At 36.3% G+C, this 21,990-nt stretch overlaps 1 protein-coding gene across 1 annotated transcript in view; it reads left to right on the top strand.

Moving 5' to 3' along the window:
* The window catches only part of PRKDC (protein kinase, DNA-activated, catalytic subunit), a 194,152-nt gene that overhangs the window by 133,691 nt on the left and 38,471 nt on the right, over window positions 1-21,990 (top strand). Inside the window, 8 exon segments of the mRNA XM_079137132.1 lie at window positions 2,454-2,566; window positions 4,545-4,676; window positions 6,426-6,605; window positions 15,040-15,245; window positions 17,550-17,688; window positions 19,126-19,314; window positions 19,924-20,148; window positions 21,214-21,322. Coding sequence (XP_078993258.1) covers window positions 2,454-2,566; window positions 4,545-4,676; window positions 6,426-6,605; window positions 15,040-15,245; window positions 17,550-17,688; window positions 19,126-19,314; window positions 19,924-20,148; window positions 21,214-21,322 — 1,293 coding nt within the window.

Here is a 21,990-nt window from a genome sequence, read left to right as displayed (position 1 = left end):
GTAACTTAGTTAGATATCACTTTACAGGCATAATTTTGTTTAGTTCTTTTTTTAAAGACATTTTTATTTTATTTCCTTTTTTATGGTGCTGAGGGTTGAACCCAGGCTCTTACACTTACTAGGAAAGCATTTTACCAGTAAGCTGCACTTCCAACCCTTTGTTTCTTTCAGTTTCCTTTAATTATTTATATCAGTTCTATATACATATCATTTGAAGAGTCAGACACTTCTCAAAAGCTTGTTAGAAGAAACAGTAACTCTACATATTCTCTTCCCAAATGGAGGCAACCATTTATAACCCCCTTTTCCTGAGTTTTGGTCTTCCATATCTTCAAGTAGGTTTTTACATTGCTGCTTTTTTCTATCAGTATTAGTCATTCTCTTCTGGTTTTATATGATGAACATTTAAGGATTGGCCCTTCTCCCTCACCCTGCTTATCACAAAAGCACAGTCATGTCTACTGGTGTCCTATCCTCCTGCTCAATTGTATCATATTTCTCATTTCATCAGTATGCTATATTTCCTCTTATTTTGACTACATAGTATTATTTGTGATTGGGCCACAAGTAACACTATAATAATTTTTCCTTTCTTGTATATTTTTCCCTAAGCAGCAATTATTTTGTTTTATATGCTTAGTTTTCTACATATTTATCACCAAATTTCCCTGAGTTCTATAGTTGTCTTTTACTGTGTCCCAACATGTAGATGTCGCATTTTCTTAATTTTTGTGTGTGTATATCTGTGTGTGTGGTACTGAAGACTGAATCCAGGGGCACTTTACCACTGAGCTACATCCCCAACCCTTTTTATTTTTTTATTTTGAGACAGTATCTCTGAGTTGCTGAGGCTGACCTCAAACTCATAATCCTCCTGCCTTAATCTCCCAAGACTCTAGAAGACAGATGGCATGTGCCATCATGCTAGGCTTATATGTCCCATCTTCTTAAAGAAATTCTGCTGGAGCCTTGGGCTCCCACTACTAACCTGCATGCTCCAGGGCCTCTGCTCAACCATGGTCTAAAGACCCTTCCTCATCCTGAAGATTCCTTCACTTCCCTGGATCTGATTTTTCCACCTTAGTTGGTTATTCCTTCTTTTTGGTAGAGTAATTCCTCAGTAATGTTCTGAGTAAAGGGTCCCAAGCTGGAAGTTCTTTTTGAGATCTCGATGCCACCATATTGCCTTCAGAGCATATGCACCTGGGGACCAGGTTAGTTGTAGACTTATAGGGGAACTGTCAGGTACTGGCAGAGACCTGACATTCTCCTTACTGATATTTTGTAAGAACCTGTGTCTTTTCTTAGTGGGTCTCAGATCCTCAGATCTTCTCCTTTGAACCAGTTTTCTGAAACCTCACAAAAGTGTCCTTTGGTGCAGGTCTACTTTAATCTGTTTCTCTGGCCATAAAGTGGGCCCTTTTCAACCATAAACTCTATTTCCAGTTTCAGAATATCATCTTGATTTTCTGATGACTTTTTCATCTCAGTTGTCACCTCTGTTTTAAAGGAAATCTCTTCAACCTCATCTTCTAACCCTTCCTTTTGAGTTATCATATTTTTAATTTCCATGAGCCTTTTTTTTTCCTCTGAACATATCTTTAGTTCTTGATTCAAAACTGTAGTACCTACTTTTATCTTTCTGATAAATGGGAATTTTTTGAATTTTTCCCTCCATATGGTCTACTTTAGCAGTTGCTCTTTCACTGTCATTTATTTGGGTTTCTGTCTTTCATTATTTGAAGTTTTGCTCAAATGTCTGGTGATTTTTGGTTTTTGACTTCTTTCTAGGTGGGGCTCTTCTGTGCTGGTTGATTTCCCCAGCTTTCTACTCTGCTGCCTGCAAGCTGAAGGCCTCTTGCTAGCACGTTAGGGCCACATGGCCACATGTGAAGGCCACTGCAGGTTTCAGAAGTCCTCTTGTGCACTACAGATGCTGGGATGGCCTTTCCTACCTTGTAGCCCTGTGTCCATTCCCAGGTCCCACAATGCATGTGGATATTCTGCTCTCACATCAGGCCTGCTATTGCAGCCTTGCTTTCACCCTTCTTCAGTCCAACCATATCCTGAACCTTTGAGATTCTCTTCAGGATCCACTCCCTTATTCTTTAGCTTCCAGAATTGCTCAGACACAATAATCTTGTGTCCCCTCTTACTATTCCTTCTAAGTTTATGTCTTTAAGGAAACACTAAGTGGGGCTGGAGTTGTGGTTCAGTGGTAGAGTATGGCATGTGTGAGGCCCTGGGTTCAATCCTCAGCACCACAAATAAAGAAAGTAATTAAATAAAAAGGTCCATTGACAACTTTAAAAAATTTTTTTATAGAAAACACTAAGTAAAAATTTAAAAGTGGGAAAAACACACATTTTCACTTTAGGAATCCTGGGAAGGAGTTGAGGTCAAGTGCACATGTTGAATTGACTGTCAGTAACCAACCCCACTCTGTCCTTCAGGCACAAACAACCGAACAGAAATACTCAGACTACGCAGACGATTTTTAAAGGACCGAGAAAAACTCAATTTGATTTATGCCAAAAAAGGTCTTGATGAACAAAAACGAGAAAAGGTTTGTATCTTTTTCACAAATGTGATTGGTCAGAAATGCCTGTTTTCTATCACAGGATGTATACAAGGAAATAAACTCTCTGTCAAAATTGCAGAAACAGCACTGTGTGTGTTAAGGTTACATATGAACCAAAGCTCCTCTGATCTCTCTGGGTGTGAAGGGTGCTTATAAAATCTGGTGAGAAACTTCATCCTCCTGAATCTGTGGTCTGCTTGGTTCACATACTGCTAGGATCTAGTTCTTCCTCTTTCTGCTATTAGGTGCAGCTCAGCTTCATTTTTGTATCTCTACAGCTTAGTTTTTTCCACAGGTGGAAACATGACCATTCCTTGATTTTGTACCCTACAACATCAGCTGCTGAGAAGGGATTAACCCAACTCTCTTTCACAAGACCAGAGGGCCCATGTTGGATTGAGGCCCACAACTGGGACTATAGGACAGGGAAGGGTTGGCAGCCCCAAGGATCAAGTAAGCAGGTCTACCAAAAAATCCAGACTCCTCTGATGAAGTTGTGATTGAAGACACAAGTATGGCATGAATTAATAGTTACACATTTCTCATAATGTAGAAATAATGACTGGGTGCAGTGGCACTTGCCTGTAATCCCAAGCGACTTGGGAGGCTGAGGCAAGAAAATTGCAAGTTGGAGGCTAGCCTCAGCAACTCAGTGAGACACTGTCTCAAAATAAAAATGAAAACTGGTGATAGAGCATCCCTGTTTAAATTTCTAGTACCACAAAAGAAAAGGAAAAAAAAATAATGAAAAGAATACATTTAACTATAGCTTCAGTTTTGCTTAAATCAGTAATTATGACTAAATTTCCAAGAAAGTGTAGATTGTAAATTAAAACCCTGTCGTTTCAATTCATTGTGAACCCTCAGCTATTTAATATACTTCTAAATGTGAATATGAAGCAGTTGAATAGTTCCTCTGAATCTTTTGTGAGGAGAAAGTGTACTTTTTATCTTCTTGACTCTGTAATTACAACCATTCTTTTGAAAAGTATGGTCTAAATTCAGGATGTATTTAGGACCCTTTCTTGCTCCATTACCTCCTCAGAGAAATTGGGGCTCCTGATTAAACCTGAAACCCAACAAGTCCTGCCTGAAGGAAATAGTAATATCTAGTCAGTAGAAGGAAGAGAAACCAGGATTATTGGGTAGATGTTGCAGGAAAACATTTTGACCTGATACAAAGAAGAGTTTTGTAATTATTGATCAGTATAGTTACTAGACATATTCTAGTGCATGGTCATGCATTTTTCTCTGATGTGGACATTCATTTGTGAAGTGGTTGCCCAGTAATAAGGATTGCATAGATATAATTAGACATCTGAAGGCTGGACATCCATGGCCATGTATTCATTGAACAAATAAGTCTAGAGCATTTTACTCAGTGCCAGGCACTATATTGTAGAAGTAAACAGAATATAAGCCCTCAAGGAGCCCAGTACAGTGCATGACAAACAGAAAAATAAGTTGAGATTATAATATGTAATGTCAGAAATAAATCAAGTAATGAGCACATCTCAGAAAGAACTGGGTTAAAGAAGTGGTAGAAGGCCTCTCTGGAGAGATAATACTGCGATGGTTCCCAAATGTTAAAGAAAAAGCTGAAAACATATTCCAGGCAGGGTGGAAACATCACATCACTCTGGGCCTTTGAGGCCAAGCTTACTCTTAGAAGAATTAAAAGGAACCACAGTTATATTTCTTAAAAGTTTATAATCAAATCTTCTGATTTTGTAAATATTCAGATTACTTCATAATGAATATTTAAATAATCCTTTCACTGCTTACTTGCCATAGAATTTTATTTACTACAAACTGGTAAGGCATAATGACCAAACCAGTGTGAATAAAAATGATTGTCACTTTACCTTTATGTTAAAGATGGATCCCGGCAATTTCAGATCTTATGCACCTGATTTTCTTAAAGAGAAATCTAATGTTTCTTCTTTGGTTCTGGTGATTATAGGAAGTCAAGAGTGAGTTAAAAATGAAACAAGATGCCATGGTTGTTCTGTACAGAAGTTACCGTCATGGAGATCTTCCTGACATCCAGATTCAGCACAGCAGCCTGATCAATCCATTGCAGGCTGTGGCCCAGGTCTGCCCGGACTACTGTGTTTTTTGTTGACGGGTTAAAATCCGTTTGTGGGTCCATGGGTTTGCTCTATATAAGGAAGAACTGTTCAGGCGACACTGTCATAAATGAAGTGTGGATTGTCCTAAATGGTGGACTTTGTTTAAAAACTATTCCAAGTCCCATCTCTGCCATTTCCTAGTTCTAGGACTTCTTTTCCTGTGGGAGTACTCTGACTTAGAATTAACAAGAATTGGGCCCTAAAACGGAAAGTGCATGCCCATGTCAGGTCAGTTAATGCTCTGAGCAACAGGGTCTCCATCTGTAAATTCAGAATAAACTCTGTTTTTATGGGTCAGAGATGTCTCAGTGGTGGCCTGGCACACCTGAGGCCCTAGGTTTCAAAAAAAAAAAAAAAAAAAAAGGTAAAAAGATGCTTTTCATATCCATTAACTGTAGAATGAAATTTTTTGTATCCATTAATTCTAGAATGAAATAATGTGTAAAAAAATCATTATAATCTTTACGGTGCCAAGCTAGTTAAAGCATTGAAATCATTTCTTATCCAAAATGCATTCTTAGGGGAATGAGGGAAATAAGTTCATCAGTGGGATTGGTTTTCTCTTATAACTCAATAACAGAGGACTGGAAATATTTATCTAAGTTATTAAGATACAAAGTAAAGCTTTGCAAGGGGACGATATTTCCTAGATGAAGTCTTACCCCCAAAGGCCTGGTTAAGATTATTTATTGAAATAATAATTTTAAACCTTTATGCTGGGTACCTAAATATTGTGCCTTATTTTTTTATTGTACTGAAGTTTCCAATACTAATATTGATTATAATCATAGATTATATGTGCTTAGCCTTTTACTATTTAAGTTTTTTTAGCTTTTTATTTTATCTAAATAGTTATGAATTAATAGGAATTTGTAAAAAATGGTATATAGTTCATTTACATTTTCCCCAGCGTCCCCCAGTGGAGACATCTTATGTAACTATAGTACAATATTAAGACCTACATATTTGAAACTGGTACAGCAGTGTTAATAGACTATAGGCCTTGCTCATTGTCATTTCCTCTGCACTCACACATGTATATAGATGTGTGTTTCTTCCCATGTACAGATTCACGTTACTGACTAGAGTGCGGCACTTTATTATCATAAAGTGCCTTCGGCCTCATGTTAAATTCTAATAGTCTTGTGACCTTGAGGCAGTGATTAGTCATGCTTACAGATGTAGATTGAAAGTTAGTGAAGATTGGATAATGTGATAACGCCCCGGGGGTCTCTTTGGATGTGGGGCAAGGGAGAGACCCCTGTCTTCTAGGGTCCATTATTTCTCAGTTCTTAGTTCCCTGGTGTCTCATATCACTGCCTCTGTAGTGATGTTGACACCTGCTCTCTGGTGTGCCCTGTCTACATGTGTTATCTTGGTAAGACTTCACCTCAACCCTCTGAGGCTTGTCAGCCTCAGTTGAATGATGAGGAATTGGGGTTCCAAACTCAGCTCAAATGAGCTGTGTCGTTACATACTGATTAAATTGGCTTTTAAATTATTCTCTTTAAGTCAAAGGTCCATGTACTCATAGCATATATAATCAGATATATTTAGTTAAATTCCAAATATTCCCCTTGTGTGATACCATCTTAAACTTTCAAAACAATGTTTGCAGCAGTTTTATTTTTAAGTAATGCTCTGATAGTACTGGTGAATTATAGCTTTTTTACTTCAGACCGTAATTTGTTTTCATTTTTAATTTGTTGTAGAGAGATCCAATAATTGCAAAACAGCTCTTTAGTAGCTTGTTTTCTGGGATTCTGAAAGAGATGGATAAATTTAAGACGAAGTCTGAAAAAAACAAGATAACTCAAAAGTTGCTCCAAGACTTTAATCATTTTCTTAATACCACTTTTTTTTCCTTTCCACCATTTGTCTCTTGCATCCAGGTAAGTGTCTGCACAAGTTCTACATAAAAGATGCATCATCTGCCTTGGCATTGCATGACTAATGCCATTATCACTTTGTTTCTCAAGGGGAAACTTGATAGAAACAAGGTATTTAACAGAGTAGAAGTATTATTTAGGTCACCTCTTCTCAAATGATCGTGTGTAATTTATTGTCTTTTTTCCATCAAAAAAAAACACCCATCTTATATATGACCAGATAATCTAAAATCAATTTTGTTATAAAAGTTTATTTTGTAATCAGCCAGTCCTTTTAATGTTTTGATTAAACTCTGCGTTTTGTTTAGTTGTTTTTCTATATATAGTATTTCACCAAATTCTCTCCTGCCTTCTGAGATGTTGAATGAGCACATGCCTGGCAATGAAGGGGTAAAATCCCTGCCTTCCAAGAACCTGCTTTTTTGATAGCTGACAGGCAGTCCACAGAAAAATATAGAACAAAAGTGTTAGGTAGTGGTGTATCCTAGCACTTAATACCCAAGTGTTAAAGTAGCATAAAGTAGTAACAATGTGGTAGGTAGCTTCTTGACAAGGGCAGGTGTATGTGCCCATATTGATACTTTGATGCAGTGATTGGAGAAGTCCTTTCTAAAGTGACATTATTTGAGCAGAGAATTTAACATAGGTGTGCTTTCAGTTACTACCTAAATATTCTTATCAAAAGATTGTCTTCTCATATAGGAAATGTTTCATGTATCATCCCAAACAAGGATCATTACATCTTCCCTTATAGAAAAAAACCTCTGATTCATTTTAATATTTATGTATCTCATGACCTCCCTGAAGTAATTAAATTCTTTTTAAAAATATTGTTCATCAGTAGTAGGGTATTAGTTTATAAAATAAACTTATTAGGTTATAATTCTCTGAGATGAAATACTTAGTTTTTCTGTTTTATTCTTTTTGATAGAGCATGAAATTGTAAACATAGCTTCCCTTTATAATTAGGTGTATTTCTCTTGGTTTACAGTTTATAAGTAGAATTCCTTCATTGTTTTTATCTTGTCCACATTGTAGATAAAGACATTTCAGTAATATAAGCCAGTATTTCAGAATAAGTTTTTTCTTTTTTTTCTGGCTGTACATGGTGCTGAGTCACACCAGTAGTGTAATCAAGTGTATATAGGGTAATAATGTCTGTTTCATTCTACTGTCCCTTCCATCCCCACAGCCCAATCTATACAATCCAAAATTCCTTACATTCTTCCTTACTCCACCCCACCCAACTATGGGTCAGCATCCACTTATCAGAGAAAATTTTCTGCCATTGGTTTTCTTGGGATTGACTTATTTCACATAGCATGATATTCTCTAGTTCCATCTATTTACCAGAAAATGCCAAAATTTTGTTCATCTTTAAGGCTGAGTAATATTCCATTATGTATATATACCACATTTTCTTTATTCATTCATTTGCTGAAGGGCATCTAGGTTGGTTCCATAGTTTAGCTGTCGTGAATTGAGCTACTATAAATATTGATGAGAATTTTTGCATCTATGTTCATGAGGGATATTGGTCTGAAGTTTTCTTTCCTTGATGTGTCTTTGTCTGGTTTTGGTATCAGGGTGATACTAGCCTCATAGAATGAATTTAGAAGGGTTCCCTCCTTTTATATTTCGTGCAATAATTTGAGGAGTAGTGGTGTTAATTCTTCTTTGAAGGTCTTGTAGAACTTGGCTGAGAATTCATCTGGTCCTGGGCTTTTCTTGATTTGTAGGCTTTTGATGGCATCTTCTATTTTATTGCTTGAAATTAATCTGTTTAATTTATGTACATCCTCCTGCATCAGTTTGGGTAGTTCATGTGTCTCTAGAAATTGGTCAATGTCTTCAAGGTCTTCTCTTTGAGTATAAATTTTCAAAATACCTTCTAATTATCTTCTATTTCAGTAGTATCCATCATGATATTTCCTTTTTCATCACAAATTTTAGTAATTTGAGTTTTCTGTCTCTTTGTCTTTGTTAGTGTGGCTAAGGGTTGATCAATTTTATTTATTTTTTCAAAGAACCAACATTTTGTTTTGTCAATTTTTTGAATTGTTTCTTTGGTTTCAGTTTTATTGATTTCAGCTCTGATTTTAATTATTTCCTATCTTCTGCTGCTTTTGGTATTTATTTGTTCTTCTTTTTCTGGGGCTTTGAAATGTAATGTTAGATCATTTATTTGTTGGCTTTTTATTCTTTTAATGTATGAGTTCAATGCAATGAACTTTCCTTTGAGCAGTGCCTTCATAGCATTCCAAAGATTTTGATATATTGTATTGGTGTTCTCATTTACCTCTAAGTATTTTTTTATTTCCTCCCTAATTGCTGTCCATTCAACATCATGCTATTTAGTCTCCAGGTGTTGGAGTAGCTTCTATGGTTTATTTTACCATTGATTTCTAATTTCATTCCATTATGATCTGATAGAATGCAGGGTAATTTGTCTGTTTTTTTGTATTTGCTGAGAGTTGCTCTGTGGCGTAACATATGGTCCATGTACTGCTGAGAAGAAAGTGTATTTGCTTGATGATGGATGAAATACTCCATATATGTCCATTAAGTCTAAATCATTGATTGTATCATTTAATTCTTTAATTTCTTTGTTTAGTTTTTGTTTCGAAGATCTATCCAGGGTGAGAGAGATGTGTTAAAGTCACCCAGTATTATTTTGTTGTGGTCTATTTGATTCTTTTTTTTCTTTTTTTTTTTTTAATATATTTTTATTTACTTATTTATCTTTACATGGTGCTGAGGATTGAACCCAGTGCCTCACATGTGCAAGGCAAGCACTGTACCACTGAGCCACAACCCCAGCCCCCCCTCTATTTGATTCTTGAAATTGAGAAGGTTTTGTTTGATGTACGTAAATGCTCCATTGTTTGGGGTTGTATATATTTATGATTCTTATTTTTTATTGGTGTGTGATCCCCATAAGCAGTATGAAATGTCCTCCTCTATCCCTTCTGACTAACTTTGGTTTAAAGTCCACTTTGTCTGCCGTGAGGGTGGAAACATCTGCTTGTTTACATAGTCCATGTGAGTGATATGTTTCCTAACCTTTCACCTTCAGTCTGTGGATGTCTCTTCCTAGGAGGTGAGTCTCTTGAAGATGGCATATTGTTTGGTCTTTTTTTTTTTTAAATCTAATCTGCCTGTCTGTGTCTTTTGATTAATGAGTTTAGACCATTAACGTTCAGGATTATTATTGAGATACAATTTGTATTCCTGGTCATTTTGGTTTATTTTGGTTTTTAACTTGACTTAGTTTCTCCTTTGATGGACCTTTCCTTTGGTGTAGTTCCTCCCTTTGCTGATTTTCATTGTTTTTTATTTTTTTATTTTTTTTCCTTTCCTCCTCATGGACTATTTTGCTGATAATGTTCTGTAGTGCAGGCTTTCTAGTTGCAAATTCTTTTAACTTTTGTTTATCATGGAAGGTTTTTATTTCATCTTAAATCTGAAGCTTAATTTTACTGGATATGAAATTCTCAGTTGGCATCCATTTTATTTCAGAGCTGATATATGTTATTCCAGGACCTCCTGGCATTGAGGGTCTGGACTGAGAAATCAGCTGAGATCCAAATTGGTTTCTCCCTATATATAATTTGATTTTTTTTTCTCTCACAGCCTTTAAAATTCTATTTACATTCTATGTTAGTCATTATAATGTGCTGTAGCATGGATCTGCTGTAATTTTGTGCATGTGGGGTCGGTCCTGTAAGCCTCTTGTAGTTGATTTTCCATTTCATTCTTTAGATTTGGGAAGTTTTCTGACGTTACATCATTGAAAAGATTGTGCATTCCTTTGGTTTGTATCTCCATACCTTCTTGTATTCCAATAAATCTTAAATTTGGTCTTCTCATGTTATCCCATATTTCTTGGAAATTCTGTTCACGGTTTCTTACCATCTTATCTGTGTGGTCAACTTTATTTTCAGGAGTATATATTTTGTCTTCGTTGTCTGAAGTTCTGTTTCCTAAGTGGTCTAGTCTGTTGGTGATACTTGCCTTTGAATTTTCAGTTTGGTTTATTGTTTCCTCATTTCAAGGTTTTCTGCTTGATTCCTTTTTATAATCTCTGCCTCTTTTATTGAAGTGATGTTTCACTTTTATTTTCTTTCTAATACCATATTTTATTTCAATCAGTCTAATTATGTATTTTATAAACTCCTTCTCTGACATTTCTTCTACTGTGTTGTCTATGGATTCTGTTGTTGGAACATTTTGGTTTGTTTGAGGCACTTTGTTTCCATGTTTTTTCATGTTGTTTGTGTGTCTTCCCATCCAGCAATATGGATCTAAGGCAGTACATTTTCTACCCTGTTGTTTTATATAGCATCCCTGAAGGCTTCCGGTGCCTCACCTTTAAGGGGAAGATCAATATTAACAGCATCCAACTGAAACAGTGTATAACCTTAAATCAGAGATAGCTCCTATGAAGGTGTCTATAGTTTAGTCACAATAAATAGAAATGATATGTTCAGTTATTGTCTACAATATAAACAGTAAGTTTGCTAAAAGGATTTACTGTTTCAAATGATGAACAATGAGAGAACAGAAGTAGTATAAGATGTGGTGTTTGTGAGGGAGGAGAGAAGATAGAGGTTGGCTATTAGTATGAGAGAAGTGAGAAAAAATCCAGGGAAACAGGGGAGAGAAAAAATATATACAGATTTTTTTTAAAAAGTAAAAATATAAGAATATACAACAGAACACTAATATACTATTCAGACATCCCATTCTTCCATGTATTGATGCATGAAAAATCTTTGGATTCAAAGATGGTAGAGGTGTGAGAAAGAATGCAAAAAAAAAAAAAAAAAATAGGAACGTCTCAGTGATGGAAAATTGAACGATTGCTTTTGTTGGCTTTCAAAAATTTTCTCAGCTTCCCTTTTCCGCTGATAGGTAGGGTTGTCTGAAGTTTGTTGTTAGTTCCAGTCTAGTGGGGGCCAGACCAGTTGTGTGGGTGAGCTGATAGCAAGCTGCCCTTACACCCTCTTCCAGTCTTCTGACCCTCTGTAGCTGGCCCCTTCTACCCCTGTTTACTTCAGGACTCACTGAGCTGGAGAGAGCCTGGTTTTCTCCAGTTTCTTCAAACTGTGCTCCCTCTGGGGAAACTTCCCCTAGTCTTCTGCTTTCCATGGGCTTATCAGACCTAGACTGGCCCATGCAAACCCAGGTGCAATCTGATGGACCTGGGTTTCAGCTTCCCCAGGCTCTGCCCTGCTGCAATTCCAAGATCTCAGTACCTTTTCAACTTGCAGAGAGAGCACCAGGGATGCACTCACAAAAAGGAGCAATCCTGCAAAGAGGCAGTCAGATAGTGGCCACTAGCAACCCAACAGAAAGACCTCGGGGGCATCCATACCTGCAGGTAGCCCAATATATCTCCATGCCCTGGCCTTTGTCCCATACTGAGGCACCCGGGTCCCAAGATAGCAACTGTGGTGGGAGCAAACCTGTAGGCCCTGGCCTGTATCTCAAGACGACAGCAGCTACATGTAAACAAACCCATAGGTACTGCGACAATGAACTTCCAGGCAGCAACGGGCAGCAGGCAGCCAGTGATCTGCTGTTGGTTTGCAAGCGAATTTCAGGCTAACAGCGGGTGGATGTCAGGTGGCAGGTGATGGATTGGTGAAAGGTAGGCAAGAGGCGAGCAAACAGTTAAATGCGAATGATAGGCACAGATAGGCAAGCCATCTGTGCTCAAAATGTGGGCAGTCTGCTGGCAGATGGTGGACAAATCGGGAGTAAACAGCAGGGGATTGGTGGACACCAAGGGCTGCCTCGCGGAGAAACAATATTTCATCTGCTTGAATCCCAGTCATGGAGCAACAAGGAATGCAGCCTCCCTCTAGTCCACCATCTTGCTCTGCCCAGATTAAGTTTTTTTACATTATTTTCTGAAGTGATTTTTAAAATCTTTATTCCTAGTTTTGACCTGATATTTACTAAAACCCTGACTTTCTGTAATTGATGAGGAGAGTCATTAGCCATCAATGAGTAAATAGCTTATAGAGCTTGCTGGTTGCCATCAGACATGAAACAAGCCTCATACTTGCACATCAGGACTTGCAGTTTGCAATGTTTGCTATCATGACCTTCTTTTCAAGGGTTTATATCTGAGAATGTAGTTTGTTTTCTCTTCCCAGGTCATCATAATACATTTGGCTCAGTATTTACAAAGACTATTGTTCTAGCAAGACTAAACTAAAAGTTTATATTTCTACAGATTTATCTTTTGTTCAGCAACTTAGTGTTTATAAACCAAAATGATACTGTAAATAGAATTGAACAGAGTAGTCAGTCTTCTCAAAAATAAATTTAAAAGAACTCATTTAAATTATGCATGCATTTACATATGAAGGACTAACACCCAAATATAGTGATATATTCATTAAAGGTGTTTACATAAGACTTCTGTTAATGAACATAAGGATGAATGACTCATAAAGTTTATGCAATCAGGGACAGCATTGTTCTTACTGTTTCTGAAACCTAGAAGATAAGTAATTATGGAATGAGGAGAATTAAGATATTTTTTTATCTTGAGATAAACTTCCCTTTCCAAATTAGAGTGGTGGTGTCTCAAATCTGATACTTCATCAAAGGCAAAACTTTTTGCTGTTAAGAGAATTTTATTTGTATTTTCTTTCTTGTACCACTAGCTCAAATTATGAGAAACATTTTTGTTTATTTAATTGCTTAGGAGGATATACATTTTCCATGATTCAACCTGGTGGCCATATGGCCAGTAGCTGATATGTGTGGTGCAGCTGTGAGGGGAGTGGGTTGAGCCAGGGCAAGTATATAAGGACCATCTTTTCAAGGTATGTGCACAGGTGCCATGTGCATAGAAACCCATGTGCACACATACAGGCTGTTCTTTATTTTATTCTTTTTAGATACAGTTGACAGAGGGTATTTTAACATATTTTATATACATGGAATGTAGTAGGATCTCATTCTTGTGGTTGTACATGATGTGGAGTTTCGCTGGTGGTGTATTTATATATGAACATAAGGAAAGTTATGTCCAATTCATTCTACTGTCTTTGCTATTCGCCTTCCCCTTCTTTCATTCCCCTTTTTCTAATCCATTGAACTTCTCTTCTTCTCTCCCCTACTTTGTTGTGTGTTACCATCTGCATTTCAGAGAGAATATTTGACTTTGGTTTTTTTGGATTTGGCTTATGTCACTTAGCATGATAGTCTCCAGATCCATCTATTTACCTTCAAGAGTCATGAAGTCATTTTTTTTTTTATGGCTCTTGAGTAGTATTTCATCATGTGTATACATACCACATTTTCTTTATCCACTCATTTAGGTTGGTTCCATAGCTTAGCTATTGTGAATTGAGCTGCTGGAAATATTGATGTGGCTGTGTTGGCTGTGTCACTGTTGTATGCTGATTTTAAGTCCTTTGGGTATGAACTGAGCAGTGGATAACTGGGTTAAATGGGATTCCATTCCAGGTTTTCTGAGGAATCTCCATGCTGCTTTCCAGAGTGTTTGCACCAATTTGCAGACCCACCAGCAATGTATGTTTTGTTTTTTGTGGTATTGGGGATTGAACCCAGGGCCTTGTGCATGTGAGGCAAGCACTCTACCAACTGAGCTATATCCCCAGCCCCCAGCAATGTATGAATGTACCTTTTTTCCTACATGTTCATCAATATTTATTGTTACTTGTAATGTACTTGTTGTTCTAGTGAAAATGCTGATACAAGGTTTCATGTTATTCTATATATGGATTCAAAGTTTGTATTTCTTTCTACTGAGGATTTTTTTTTTTTTTTTTTTTTTTTTGTTGGTGCTGGGGATGGAACCTACAGCCTTGTGCTTGCAAGGCAAGCACTCTACCAACCAAGCTATCTCTCAGTCCCTGTATTTCTTTGCTTTGATGGTTATAGGACTCTCACATTGAGAATTAAAAGGAAAGCTCATTATAATAATTCCTGAAATCCTCTATAGCCTCTGGATGGAAAAAAAGAGGTTGCATAGATACACAAATGAATACAGCCACTTTTTGATGATTGGATATGAAATCTTTCAGCTGCTTGTCTGAACAAGTCAGGCTAAGTATTCCTGGAAATTGCAATTGTTTGGATATGTGTTTTGGTATTATATATATATGTGTGTGTACATCTGTATACACACACGTTTTTTTAATCTTCATATTTTGCCAGTGTTTTTCTTGCTTTAAATTAATCCCTAGATGTGAAAACAAAAGGTCATTTCCTCTTTTTAGTAAATGGAACAATGAAGGAAAAGTTGTTAATAGAATTACACTGAGAAGCTTTTAGTGATATTACTACTTACGTCAAAACTTTCTTTTATGTTTAGTAAAGTGAATTAATCACTTGTGTAGATATGGTCCAAGTACCACAGGCTAAACAGCTACATGTGTTTTTGGTTTCACAGGAAATCAGTTGCCAACATGCAGACTTGCTGAACCTCGACCCAACCGCTGTCCGTGCTAGCTGCCTAGCCAGTCTTCAGCAGCCTGGGGGTATTCACCTTCTTGAGGAGGCCCTGCTTCACCTAACCCCCTCAGAGCCTCTCACCAAGCGAATTCGGGGCAAGACCTGCCTCCCTCCTGACATCCTTCGATGGATGGAACTTGCTAAGTAAGCTCATGAGGGGCAACTTGCACAACTGTGAATCCAAACAAAATAATAGAAAAAAAAAAGTCTTCATTTTGGCAGAAAATGAGTAAAATGGATAGTAACACTTCTGCAAAAGTTTGTAAAAAATTGTTCATGCTGAGTACAATTCTGGGAGTCAAGAACAGATGCCATTAGAAGGAATGTGTTGCTCATAGAAAGAGAACATTAACTAAACCTATTAATTTCTTTCAGTAGACAGTTGTTTAGACTCCATGTTATCCAAGTTTAGCTTCCTGTAGAGGGTAGCTGTAATTTATAGTTCCTGGTATTTTATGTTTTTTCCAGCTTTGCTGAACAGATTAAAGGTTGATTTTATTACTTTCATTAGGACTCAAAATTTTAGAAAGAGTTTAATTCCAAATACTTTGTTATCTAAAAAAAAAAAAAAAAAAAAAATACTATTTTGTAGTTTGTCATTGTGCATTATGCATGATCCTTCCCTTACTGTGGTTTTATTTTGTGAAAGCCAAGGTCTAATTCTGAGAAGGATGTTAGGTCAAGATTGGAGTTAAACCTGAATTTGTTTTTTTAACGTGATTTTTAGGTCTTTAGGTTTAGGTGAAAAGATAGTAAAGATAAAGACACAGAATCCTTGCCTTTTTTACTATATAGTCACATCTTATCTTAATGAAGCACCATCACTGTGTTAAGGCACCGTGTCAGGAGCTTAAGAGACTGAAATGGATTAGACATTGGTCACAGACTCAAAAAACTAAAGATCCCTTCGGATATGTTGCATAAATGCTTTTATATATAACTTAGCAGAACATGAAGTAGGAGGACATGGTGAGCACAGAAAGGGGAAAGATCAATGCCAGGGCAATTCATGGCTAATGTGATTTTACCCAGTAGCCATTTTATCCATTGCCTCAGATATATGAGCAAATAGTAAGTGACATATTTAATGTTCAGTATTTTCAGGGAACAAGAAATCCATGTGTATAATTTGCTAGGTAAATGGACCATAGAATTTTTATTTATTTATTTTTTTGCGGTGCCGGGGATTGAACCCAGGGCCTTGTACTTGCAAGGCAAGCACTCTACCAACTGAGCTATATCCCCAGCCCAGACCATAGAATTTTTAAGGACTTAGCCTTTACACATTGGTTTCTAACTTGATTAAATATTTCCTCAGACTTTTATGTGTAGTTTTTTGTATTTTTTACAGAGTATAGTGAACATAATTTAACCTTTTCTTGCTGTCTTGGCCCTCAATTTGACCATGTTCTAGTGAACATAATATAGACACCTGTAAACCAGGATAGGGTGTAGCTAGAGATCTCTTTTCTGTGTTTGTTAAACATGTTTGTAGCTCTCCTTTTCTCAGTTTCTGGCTGTGAGCTCCTGTTTCACCACCTACCTGTCCATTCCTGTCTGATTTGTCACTTTTGACTCTGTAGGATCAGGGCAATAATAGAGCCATATCTATTTAATTTTTTAATTTAAGTCTGGGATCATTGACTCATGAATTCTTCAGGGCTCTTTTGATGGAGATATAAGAGATTTAGTACCAGGAAGGGAACCAAAAGGCACAAAAAAACAATGAGGAAGTAGTCCTTGGCCAGCTGATCAAGCAAGGGGTAACATTTGGGTTGAGACTTGAAGAAATTTCTGGAAGAAAGGAAACAAACTTAATAATAGCAGCTTGAGACTTTCATAAAGGGAGGAGGTTTGTTTGACAAGATATAGTCAGACTTTTTGTTAAGGTGAAGAGTTGAGTGAATGCTCTAATAAATATAAGACTATAAGGAAGTTACCTGTCTTTGGAATTGAGATGCTTCATAAAACAGATTAAAACATGATAATAGAGTGAAATTTATTGTTTATTTGTTTCTGGGATTTATAGGACTAAATAAGAACCCCAAATATGTCATTCATCAAAGCTTATTTAATGAAATAGTTTATACCTTATGAGCTTTTTAAATTTTCAGACTTCGTTTTAAATGCTTATTGGAATAACTTCTGTCTACTGTATAATTAAAGTAGTAAACCTAAGGGTATCTTCAAAGCTTTAAAAATTTTCTTGTTTTTACAAAAATTTAAAAATTTGGGCTGGGGATATAGCTCAGTTGGTAGAGTGCCTTGCAAGCACAAGGCCCTGGGTTCAATCCCCAGCACCACAAAAAAAAAAATAAAATAAAATAAAAAATAAAAATTTTATGTTTTCTTTAATGTGTGGCGTCTTGCTTATCACTTCATAGTATTAAGTACTTTTAAAATATTGAGGTGTTCACTGATTTGGACCTGTTTTGGTTTGTTTTATAGGCTGTATAGATCAATTGGAGAATATGATGTCCTCCGTGCTATTTTTAGCAGTGAGATAGGAACAAAGCAAGTCACTCAGAATGCATTATTAGCAGAAGCCAGAAATGATTATTCTGAAGCTGCTAAACAGTATAATGAGGTAAAATCAATCTCTACCTTTTATATCAATTGCATTGACATTTTCATTCTCTTTGAAAAATGTATTAGCTTTAGCTTTATTCCTTAGGTTTTAGACAGAATTAATAATAACCAAGTGTGGTTTTGTAATAACCACATATGAAATAAAAATTATTGTATCTATTTTAGATTTTAGGATTGAATCCAAGGGAACTTTATCATTGAACTATATCCCCAGTTCTTTTATTTTTTATTTTTGAAACAGCCTCACTAAGTTGCTAATCCTTGAACTTGGCAATCCTCCTGCCTCAAATTCCCAAGTTGCTAGGATTACAGGTGTATGCCACCACACTTGACTTGTACTCTTATTCTTTTAAAGAAAACATTGAATGAAAGCATTTCATTAATTACCAAGAACTATTAAATCATCAGTATTGTTTTTATATATGCTATGATTTTACAACTTCTATTTGAGAATTGTTTTCTTCAATAAGTAAAAAAATCTTGCAAAAAGTGAAGAAGAATTTGAGATAATGACTGTAAGTTCAGTTTTGTACATTTTATGTTTTGAGTTGCCAGTGATTATTCAAGTGTATGAAGTTCAGGATCTGTGGCCTGTGAGATTACTTTTGTTTTGTTTTATTTTGGTTTTTGGTACTGGGGATTGAACCCAGGGTTCTTAACCACATCCCCAGCCCTTTTTTTTTTTTATATTTTATTAGAGACAGAGTTTCACTGAGTTGCTAAGTGCCTCTCTAAGTTGCTGAGGCTGGCTTTGAACTCGAGATCCTCCTACCTTAGCCTCCTGAGCCACTGGGATTAAAGGCATGTGCCACTGTCCCTGGCTGTTTTTGTTTTTGTTTGTTGTTGGCACTGGGTATTGAACCCAGTGGTACTCTGTCGCTGAAATACATCCCTTGCCCGCCCCCCCCCCCTTTTTTTTTTTAATTTGAGACAGGGTCTTGCTAAGTTTCCCAGACTGGCCTTGTACTTGTCATCCTCCTACCTCAGCCTCCTGAGTACCTGGGATAACTGACATGTACCAGGCTCATGTGAAATTCTTGAATGAGCAATCCCAGCTTTAAAATCCTCCATAATTTTCTGCAAGTGTCCGGTATGTTCAGTCTAAGGATTTAAGTGGTAAATAATTTACAGTCCTGATTTAATTAAAATTGTGAGTCATTGAAAGTTTTCAGTTCTTACTAATTGGTTTCACTGTTAGGTTTCTCAGAGAAATGGCTTCTTCCCGATTAGGCCTTTTATATTCATTTGTTACTGTAAGATTCCTTTTAATTTTTTTTTCCATTCACTGTTACTCTGAATATTCTCCCTTTTTTCTCACTTTGCCATAAATCTGAAAATGATTATATTTAGTATAAATGTTGCAGTACCTTCTTTTTTACGTTTCTTTTGTGTTTTTTTAGCTTTGTAAAATAATCTTTTAACATTTCCCTGCCAGGCTTTGAATAAACAAGAGTGGGAGGATGGTGAGCCCACAGAAGCTGAGAAGGACTTTTGGGAACTGGCATCCCTTGACTGTTATAACCATCTCTCTGAATGGAAATCACTCGAGTACTGTTCTACTGCCAGTGTAGACAGTAAAGGCCCAGCAGATCTAAGAAAAATGTGGAGCGAACCATTTTATCAGGTTCAGTATAATTATTTGTAGGTCAGTGAAATAAATACTTTAGATGGCTATGTATTTTATAGTTAATAAAATTGTTTTAAAATTTTCCCAAAGAGGATGGTAGTTGTGAATCGTTTGGATATTTATCTGACTTGACTCCCCTGACAAACTATAATGTTAAACCTCACATCACTTTAGCTAAACCTTTCAAAATAAATGAGATATATTTTAAAATAAGTATTCCCACCTTTGGTATAATCACACGGAAGAGTATTTCCTGTTGCCTCTGTTCTCTGCATCACTGGTCACACAGAGGAGGCAGCTCATGGCCCCTTTTGCACCACCACTGCCTGTATGGTACTGTATATTACTCAATTTGTGTGAACCACAAGATTATTTTCCAGTTAAAAGTAGATCCCATTTTCTGTAGAGTATTTTCCTATATATTGCATCGTTTCAAAAAAACCATTTTAGTTGAACTCGTTTTTAGCTTTAAGTCCAGACATCAAACATCATCACTTTGACTCTGAATCTTGACCCATAAACTCACTGCTAAACATCTTACAGAAATAAGATAGACATATTCAAAATGGCTTTCTGAAGTTACAAATAAATTCTTATGCTCCTCAGGAGATGTATCTACCATACGTGATCCGCAGTAAGCTGAAGCTCCTGCTTCAAGGTGAGGGCAACCAGTCCCTACTGACGTTCATGGACGAGGCCATGCACAATGAGCTGCAGCAAGCTTTCATCGAGCTGCAATACAGTCAGGAAATGAGTCTCCTTTACATCTTGCAAGATGATTTTGATAGGGCCAAATATTATGTTGAAAACAGCTTTCAAATTTTTATGCAGGTAATATAGATATATCTATCTAAACTATGCCATTTATATAATTGTTTTAAAAGTCAGTAAACTCATTAAAAAAAAATGACCAAAATTTTTATGTACTATTGTATATTACCCATTTCCTTCATCTTTCTAGTCTTCAGTTTCTTCTTATAGTGTTCTTAGCTTGTCCTTTGACTTAATATCTTTTTTAATTTTTTTTTATCATTTTTCACAAAGTTCCACTTTTTGTTTTTTCACACTGTTAAAGAACTCTCAAGGTAGACTTTTCTTAGTGGAGTAACTGCAGAAGTTTGGTTGCTTTGTGAAGAAGAACATCGATTTAACTCCCTTGTTCATTTTCTGTTGCTACTTCTTTCTTGTGTTTCTAAGAATTTTTCTGCTTACAGTTGTGAGTTGTTTTATGTGTGAGACAATGTCTTCTAACAGAGTCTTTAAACATTTGTCTTTGGTACATGTTAATCATAGGAACTTACCCATTTGTAGTTTTCATTTTTATGTTATGAGTGTACTAATGTTGATTAGTACACTCAAAAGTAAGAAATAATTGGTGTCTATAGTTGGCAGTTTTATGAGGATATTGTGATTTTTAAAATTTGGCACAGACTTGGGTTGCTCATTGGTAGAAGGGTTGCCTAGCACATGCAAGGTCCTAGGTTCAATTTCCAGCGCTGGGGGAGGAAAATATTTTTTAAAAAATTAAACAAAAAATAATTCTTTTGACTGAGGGTTATAGCTTCATGATAGAGCATGTGCTTAACATCCTTAATACAAAAAAGGAAAATCAGAAACAACTGGTAAAAATAGAGACAGCAATAGCCTGGTTATATTAATTTCATGGGTTTTGTTGAATCAAAATGTGATTAAAAACCTAAATTGCAAAAATAAATAAATAAATAAATAAATAAACCATTTGTTAATTGTGTCTGATCTCATTGTTAACCACTCTGAGACACACTAGATGACCAATGTATTTATAGGGCAGTTGCTGTATTTCACATTTCAGAGGACTATATTAGAAGTTTAAAGTGGTAAGCTGGTGTATAACAATGCTAAATGCCTTTTTTTTAGAATTATTCTAGTATTGATGTCCTCTTACACAGAAGTAGACTCACCAAGTTACAGTCTGTACAAGCTTTAACAGAAATTCAGGAGTTCATCTGTTTTATAACTAAACAAGGTAATTCTTTTAGACTTTTCCCCCCCTTTTCTAATTATGGAAGAGTTTGTTGTGGTTTTGATTTACTTAGTATAAGTACATGTTTCTTACTGCATTGGTTGGAAACTGCCTTGAATTTGTTCTCACATTTTGAGGTGACTAGAATAAATGTTTTTAAACAGTTAGGCATTACTCTATGCACTGGGGATGAAAACCCAAACAGAACATATTGAAGGGTGATTCCAAGGACAAGTGGGTGTGGACCCAAGTGGTGGGGCCTAACCTGGCAGGATGCGTAGAGGAGAGGTCCAAGTGTGAATAGGGTAGCTTACTGAACTGTCAAAGGAAGGTCCGCCCAAGGGCAAGAGGGGATAGATGGGAAATGGCCCAGGTCATGAAGGCCTATGTGCTGTAACAGTGGATTTTATCCCAGTGCCTGTGGGAGTACTTGTTTTCAAAGGTGAAGTGTTTTAGTTAGAACTCTGTTTACATTTTGTTTTTTAAATGATTAAAAATAATTATGAAAATCACTTTTCAGAATACTAACAAAAATTTGATTTTCATATCTATCTACCTCATTGTTCCATTTAAATTTGGAGAAGTGTTTTTCAGGTACACACATTTATTAAGTGTTTTCTACTATCTGAGAACTAAATTAATCTCTTTATATTACCTTAAGGTTGTTTTTG

The sequence above is a fragment of the Sciurus vulgaris genome (assembly GCF_902686455.1).
Source record: "Sciurus vulgaris genome assembly, chromosome: 1".
Classification (NCBI taxonomy): Eukaryota; Metazoa; Chordata; class Mammalia; order Rodentia; family Sciuridae; genus Sciurus; species Sciurus vulgaris.
This window is presented reverse-complemented; position numbering and strand designations above follow the sequence as displayed.